Below are 7,741 nucleotides of genomic sequence, written 5' to 3'. Positions count from 1 at the left end.
GTACATCATAAACACTTGTGTGATCATACATAACATGATCATCAAGAATGAGCGTGGGCAAGATTTAGACTATTCTCAGTATAAGCTCTTGGCTGCGAGGGTGGCCCGATTTGTTGCCTCCTATTATGCCATTCGATGTGCCGAAACGCATGATGATCTTCAAAATTATCTAATCGAGGAGTTGTGGGCATGAAATGACCGACTAAACTAGTGATGTTGTGTGCTTGATGTTGTATTGTTGAACTATTTGTTGTATTGAAAGATAAACTGTTTATTTGAGTTGTAATAAATTGAACTATTTATTGTTCATTTTTTTATGTGTTTGATTTTCTTGGTTCTATTTTGAGTGTTAAATGTTGTTTGTGCTGGGCGCGAGCGTTGTATATTTACCGCGCCTGCTGGAGCTGCTCGCGCACGCAATATTATGCAGCGGTCGGTGGAGCTAGCGCTCTACTGCATGCAAAAAATTGCTATTTTCGGCAGTGTAAAAGTTATTTTAGCGCGCCTTTTTGTGTGATAATTACACTGTAAAACTTCATTATTTTGATTTCAATTTAGTGGGTAGTACCAGTGCAACTAATTCATTCCCCTTTTAGGACTTTTTGTGTGATAATTACACTATTATATGCTTATTTGTGCATATTTTTGAAATGACAATATGTGCATATTGTGTGCAAAATTTTTATTTTTTTACATTTATAAATTTATTTCTCCTTGAAGGGCAATACCAACGACACCAATTCATTCTTTATTAGAAAACTCATTATTTTATTTTATTTTATTTTTATTTCTTTTTCTTTTTTCTTAAATGGTGATAGCAAAACACTAATCCCTTCTTTCTTTGGACACTTCAGTATTTCAATTTTGTTTTAGTTTTATTTGTTTTTCTTAAAGTGTAATACCAATGCCACTAGTTTAGTCTTCGTTAAAAACTTCCCGCCATTATATCCTTATATTTTATTAGTAATACTATTCAGGGTGCACAATAAGTTACTCTTCATCCGAGGTAATCTTATGATCGTTTCATATAAATAAATTACATTTGAAACACAAATAGTTACATTCATATTGGTTCACTACGTAAAAATTGGCATACGAAAACAAAAATATATGTCATAATCATAAGACCAGAAAAATATATTTTACACTATGTTTTTACGTCTGTAACTTTACGTAACATAAAATATTTTTATGGTGATTATATAATTTCTTACATTCTCTTTTCACGTATGAAATAAGAAAAAAAATCATGAAGCGTAAAATTACGGTACATTGATGTTAAAATAAAGGGGGAGGGCGAAGAATAACTATTCCTCACCCCATGTGACAAACAGTCAATCCCTATTTTTATACTGCCTCCCCGTGTTAAAATAGAGGGGGAGGATGGAGGGCGTATTATGAAAAGGCGCAAATTTCTGTTAAAAACATGTCAAAAAATGTCGAAAATGTATTTGAAAATTAATAAACATTTATTAAAAATGTTTTTGATTTATACCAAAAATATATACAATGTGAGTGAAAAAACAGGCATCAAAAGATATGTTTGAAAGAAAATGTTAAACTTGTACAAAAAAATGTTCCTGAGTATACAAAAAATGTAAGTTGTGTATGAAAAGTGCTGACATCTGTTGGAAAAAATAAAAAGAGACGTAAAAACCCGAAGAAAGCCGGTGAAATGCGAAGAAACAAAGAAAAGAGAAAGAAAACCGTGCACACAGTGAAAAAACCCACAGAGAAAAAAATTCCGCGTAACTACAGTGTGGTTTCGGCCCAGTAGGCGCTGCGCCAGAGGCGAGATGGAACTGTATCGCGCAACCGTAGAGAAATAGCCCTGGCCCAGATAGGAGCTCTCGGGAAATAGACGAAGTGCAAAGAGAGGGTATTATCATATGGGCCAGTCCAGAGTCCAGACTTGCCCGCAGGCCAACTTAGGTCGAGGCAGCCCCCTCCCCCCCCCTGCGGAATTCCACCGAACACCTCCCGAGCTTTACTCCCGGCGGCGGCGGCTCCGGCGGTTCCCAATCCCGCGGCGTCCACCCTCCTAGCCGCCACGATGAAGTTCGATCTTGAAGGCCTGACGGTGCACTTCCCGTACGCGGCGATCTACCCGGAGCAGCACGCGTACATGGGCGAGCTCAAGCGAGCCCTGGACGCGCGCGGCCACGCGCTGCTGGAGATGCCGACGGGCACCGGCAAGACGGCGGCGCTCATCTCCCTCATCACCTCCTACTCCCTCGCCAACCCCTCCCGCCCGCTCCGGCTCCTCTACTGCACCCGCACCGTCCACGAGATGGAGAAGACCCTCGCCGAGCTCCGCCTCCTCTTCTCACACCTCCCGCCCGCCGCCTCGCGCTCCCTCCTCGCGCTCGGCCTCTCCTCCCGCAAGAACCTCTGCGTCCACCCCCAGGCCTCCGCCTCCGCCGCCCGCGATTCCGTCGACACAGCCTGCCGCCGCCTGACCGCGTCCTGGGTCCGCGACAAGGCCGCCTCCGACCCGGAGTCCACCCCTCTCTGCGAATTCTTCGAGTCATTCGACCGGGCCGCTGCCGCCGGCGACCTCGCCTCTTTCATGCCCCCTGGGGTCTACACTCTTGCCGACCTCCGTTCGCTCGGCCGTGAGCGCCGGATATGCCCCTACTTCCTCGCCAGGCAGATGGTAAAATACGCCAATGTGGTGGTCTACAGCTACCAGTACCTGCTTGACCCCAAGGTGGCCAGCATTGTGTCCCGGGAGATGCAGAAGGAATGCGTGGTTGTGTTTGATGAGGCGCACAACATCGATAACGTCTGCATTGAGGCGCTGAGCGTCAGCGTCCGCAAGCAGACACTGGAAGGTGCCGAGCGAAACCTGCGGCGCATCTCACAAGAGATCGATAGGTACTGAGCATCGAAGAAGTAAATACTTGCTCTTTTCAGGATTGTGTGTGTTTCCTTTCAAATCGTCAAAATTGTAGATGGATAGGTAAAGGTTGCTCACTAACTGATTTATTTGGTAGGAAGGTTCAAGGCCACCGATGCCAATAGGCTTCGTGCTGAATACAATAGACTGGTGGATGGATTGGCACAGAGGGGAAACCTGCCAAGTGAGTATCTTCGTTCATAACTATCTGATTTGCATTGTTGATTATGTGGCCTTACCGGGACAGTTTATAATAATGTGTTTGTTGTGATGAAGTATCCGATGCTTGGCTTGCAAATCCATCCTTGCCTGATGACATTTTGAAGGAGGCTGTACCTGGAAATATCAGGAAGGCTGAACATTTTCTTGCTGTCTTGAAGAGACTTGTGAGATTCTTAGATGGACGGCTTGAAACAGAGAATGTTGAGAATGAAATGCCTGTTTCCTTTGTTGCTTCAATCCATTCCCAGGCTGGAATTGACCAGAGAATGCTGAGGTTTTGTTATGACCGCTTACATTCTCTATTGCTTACATTGGAGATAACCGACACGGATGAATTCATGCACATCCAGACCATTTGTGACTTTGCCACTTTGATTGGAACCTACTCACGTGGTTTCTCTATAATAATAGAACCCTATGATGATAGAATGCCTGAAGTTCGTGATCCCGTGATTCAGGTATCCAGCCTACTCTATAAGATTGTGGTGCAATTTTTACAAGCTGCAGCGTCAATGTGCTAATGTGGTTCTGTGTGTTGCAGCTGAGTTGCCATGACGCTTCACTCGCAATACAGCCTGTTTTTGATCGATTCCAAACTGTCGTCATCACTTCAGGAACTCTCAGCCCAATCGATCTGTACCCTCGTCTTTTGAATTTTAATCCTGTTATAAGCAGGAGCTTCACAATGTCCCTAACAAGGGATTGTATATGTCCCATGGTGTTGACACGAGGAAGGTATGATCTTGATCCATTTGTGCTTTCATATTTCAATTTTCTATATTTGGAAACACACTTATTGCATCCTCCTTATGCTAGTAGAATAACACGATGCTAGTGCTATATGCAACCGGTTTAGTTGTCTCTCAAAATTCTTGTTTTACCTTTTATGTTATGATATGAATCCAGTTGCGTAACATTAACTATTCGATCATTTTCAGTGATCAGCTACCTGTGAGTACAAAGTTTGACATGCGCAGTGATCCTGGTGTTGTGAGGAATTATGGCCGCCTCTTGCTAGAAATGGCTTCTTCTGTTCCTGATGGCATCGTCTGTTTCTTTGTCAGTTACAGCTATATGGATGGCATTGTCAACAGCTGGAATGAAATGGGTATTTTACAGGTTATTTCCCTCACCAGCACATTATTCTGATGTGGAGATGTCTAGAATTTAGACTTTAGATTGTAATGTGACTTTGTAAGTTAACCATCTCAATTGGACAAGCAGACTAGATCTTCTGGAACACTGTATTAAACTAAATGGTGTTTATTGTTTAAGCGTTCTAGTCTCATATTTTCGTAATGACGTGCAAAGTTATTCAGGCACCTGTGTATCGTTAAGCAGTGGATGGTCCGCTGAGCTGGGTTGACATTAAAGGGTATCAACTACTCATGTAGAGACTATCTGTGTTCTTACTATCAGTAACATGCATATGAAGTTGGATAGGTAGTAGCCACTATACAGATAATGTGTAATGTCTCAGTAAAGAATAAGAATCGTGTTTGTCATGTATGCAATGTGGTCACATACTCACGTGTCTTCTAAACTTCTAATAGAAGAGATGAAACTTTATTAAAATCTTGCTCCGTTAAGTTTCTACACGCTGTGATTTTTGATGGCATCCATTCCTTCTTCCTCTTGTACGATTCTATAGTTTCCTCGTGTTGCCAAGATACATATAAATGTATTAGTCCCCAAAGAATGCCGATCTTATGCTGTTATTGTGCAGGACATCATGCAGCACAAGTTGGTATTCATTGAAACACCAGATGTTGTTGAAACAACATTGGCCCTTGACAATTACAGAAAAGCATGCGATTGTGGAAGAGGTGCTGTCTTCTTCTCAGTTGCCAGGTTTGTTCTTTTAACTGCAAGTATGAGACCACCCTTCAAAATTCACTATTAGTCTGCAGCTGAACCGATGATAGGAATGCTTGAAACTTTTGCAGCATATAACTTATTTTTGACTTTTGACCCCGATCAAAGTAGTGATCACTGCATTGGTGGTGATTTATTGTGATATTTTAATCAGTAGTGTTTTCTATATCCAACTTGTTAGAAACTGCCTAGGGAATATTAGAAAGAGAGTAAGATGCATTCATGTATCAACCAAAACAATTGAATGACCTAGTTAGTAGGGGACTAGGGGTGGTAACTCATCAAGATGCATGTCAACACTTCCAGTTTGTTACCAAGTCAACTGCTGAATCCCAGATCAAGCAAACTATCACATTAAGTCAATCAAACAGCAACCAACATGTGTAAATACGAAGGACTCTTGTAGCACTGTAAGTTTGCATGCAAAATTGTTTTCATTGGGCCTCATTGCTTCAAAGGGTTTTATAGGAATTTTGGTGGATTGGAATTTTTCTATGATGTTTGTTCGTTTCTTAGGATTGTATCTCAATGCAGACTTTTCCCAAGGACTCCACTGCATTACATTTTGTAGGAAATTTCCTAAAGAATCATTTGTTTTTCCTGCGGTGCAACCAAACAAATTTTGGTTCAAACACTTAAAAGGATTCAAGTGGCATGCCATTGTAATCCTGCGTTTTCCTATACCTGTGTTTTAGGAATCCTGTAAATCAAAGAGGCTTACTTGAATTGTCATAAATAATGATTTCATTATTAGCTCATTTTCTTGTGATCAGGAGGTTATAATAAGCAATTAAGCATTACTCATTTAACACTATGAGATATACGATGTACATACACACACATAATAATAAATTATCATAACAATGAGTCACTCTTGCTAACGGTATGATCTTTTCAGGGGCAAAGTTGCTGAAGGTATTGATTTTGATCGACACTATGGCAGACTTGTGATCATGTTTGGTGTTCCCTTCCAGTACACACTCAGCAAGTGAGGACCAACTTTGCTTTTATACATTTGGATTTAATTTTGTGCACCCCTCGGTCTTGGTCTATAAGATAACACTACTTTTGGTTCATCATATGCATGCACAGAATAATAATGCTGTGTCGATTGAATGATATATTTATGTCCTAATGTTTCTTGCTTGTAAGGGTTACCTCCTAACAGCCGTGTTATATATGTGTCCCATGTCTACGAGCAGGATATTGCGTGCTAGGTTGGAGTACCTAAGAGAAACTTTTCAGATAAAGGAGGGTGACTTTCTGACATTTGACGCATTGGTACTAATCCTTCTTTGGTTGTAAGGGAGTAAAGCTTACTGTTTTATATATACTGTCAAGATCTCCTAACAAAGTTTCTCTACATTTTGAATTCTTTTTATTGTCAGAGGCAAGCTGCTCAATGTGTTGGCCGTGTGATTCGTTCTAAGGCAGATTATGGAATGATGATATTTGCTGACAAGAGGTACTTGTCTACTTGGTACTGCCTTGACGTGAGAGTCGGAGTGAGCTTAGAGGAAACTCAAATCCTGTGCCCTTTAGATTGGCCAAGCAATTTTCAATCTGTGTATTTCTTAAATAACAAGTCCAAAGTTTGTTGCATTGAACATGTGATGGACTTGTGGACAACTAGCAAGAAACTGCTTAGTTTAATCTGATTTAATGAAATTCCCTTGGGGGTTAAAATTGGGCTTTACTGCTAAATAGTGTACTTTTAGTCAATGGTTGTGGCAAATAGAACCGAACTAGTTATAGTCATCGCTTCATTTGATACTCAGGAGCTCTAGGCTTGGGTGCACCATATATCAAACATATAGTGCTCATCAAACATCAATTATATATCTTGCAGATCTGTTATATGTATTTTCTGGTCCGAGGTCTTTTAAGTTCATCATTTCATCCCATAGCAGTCATACTACAAATGCTTGCTAAGTGACATGCCATTTGTGACTCGCAGATACAGTCGGCATGATAAACGGTCCAAACTGCCGGGATGGATACTGTCACACTTGCACGACGCGCACCTGAATCTGAGCACCGATATGGCTCTCCATACAGCCCGTGAGGTATGTTCCCTTACGTTGCTCTGCTCAATTAGCAATTGCTTTGGGACATTGCAACGTGGATGCTTTTAAAAGAGCAAGCCAGCTTGGTTGCGGATGAGGCAATGCTGACATCTTCCACTCAAGCAGCAATGCTAAACACGCACAGTTTTCTTCACGGCTTGCAATGCAACTTGTTATAACTGTAGCCACCTGTCAGCATATTGTCATTCTTTTCCATGTCTGCATTCATGGATTTCGTTTGAATTTGTCGTGTCCTTCTAGAGGATTTTCTCACTTCTGTTCAACTAGCCATCTGTTTTGTTCAGAAAATAAATAAAGTTGTGTTTTGTTCTATGACAGTTCCTCCGGAGGATGGCGCAGCCATACGACAAGGCTGGGAGCGGCGGGAAGAAGACGCTGTTGACGGAGGAGGACCTGCAGGACATGGCTCGGGACGCCATGGAGATGTGAAACCCAGAGAGTGCTGTAGCCTGTAGTGCACAATAGTCAAAGTTGCTGATGTACAAATTCTTTGGCTACTCGTATGATCACGCTGAAGCATAAATTCAGTTTTTAGCTTCAGTTTTCATGAATTCATTGGCTCGAACTTCACCAGATGTCCTGGAGCGCTGGTTCGACACCATGTTTTCGAAATGAATGAATAGGCGAATGCAGGGAAAATAAATACACTTGCAAATAT

General features: G+C 41.6%; 1 protein-coding gene across 1 annotated transcript; it reads left to right on the top strand.

Moving 5' to 3' along the window:
- The first annotated feature begins 1,913 nt into the window (after window positions 1-1,913).
- On the top strand, window positions 1,914-7,726 carry LOC123180416 (general transcription and DNA repair factor IIH helicase subunit XPD). The gene is made up of 11 exons (XM_044592467.1): window positions 1,914-2,877; window positions 3,001-3,083; window positions 3,176-3,579; window positions 3,663-3,856; window positions 4,060-4,240; window positions 4,848-4,972; window positions 5,895-5,984; window positions 6,199-6,277; window positions 6,385-6,461; window positions 6,954-7,062; window positions 7,402-7,726. Exons 1-11 carry the CDS (start codon window positions 2,054-2,056, stop codon window positions 7,510-7,512), a joined length of 2,277 nt encoding a protein of 758 aa, XP_044448402.1. The 5' UTR covers window positions 1,914-2,053; the 3' UTR covers window positions 7,513-7,726.
- The last annotated feature ends 15 nt before the right edge of the window (window positions 7,727-7,741 follow it).

Source organism: Triticum aestivum, chromosome 1D (genome assembly GCF_018294505.1).
Source record: "Triticum aestivum cultivar Chinese Spring chromosome 1D, IWGSC CS RefSeq v2.1, whole genome shotgun sequence".
NCBI classification, from domain to species: Eukaryota; Viridiplantae; Streptophyta; class Magnoliopsida; order Poales; family Poaceae; genus Triticum; species Triticum aestivum.
This window is presented reverse-complemented; position numbering and strand designations above follow the sequence as displayed.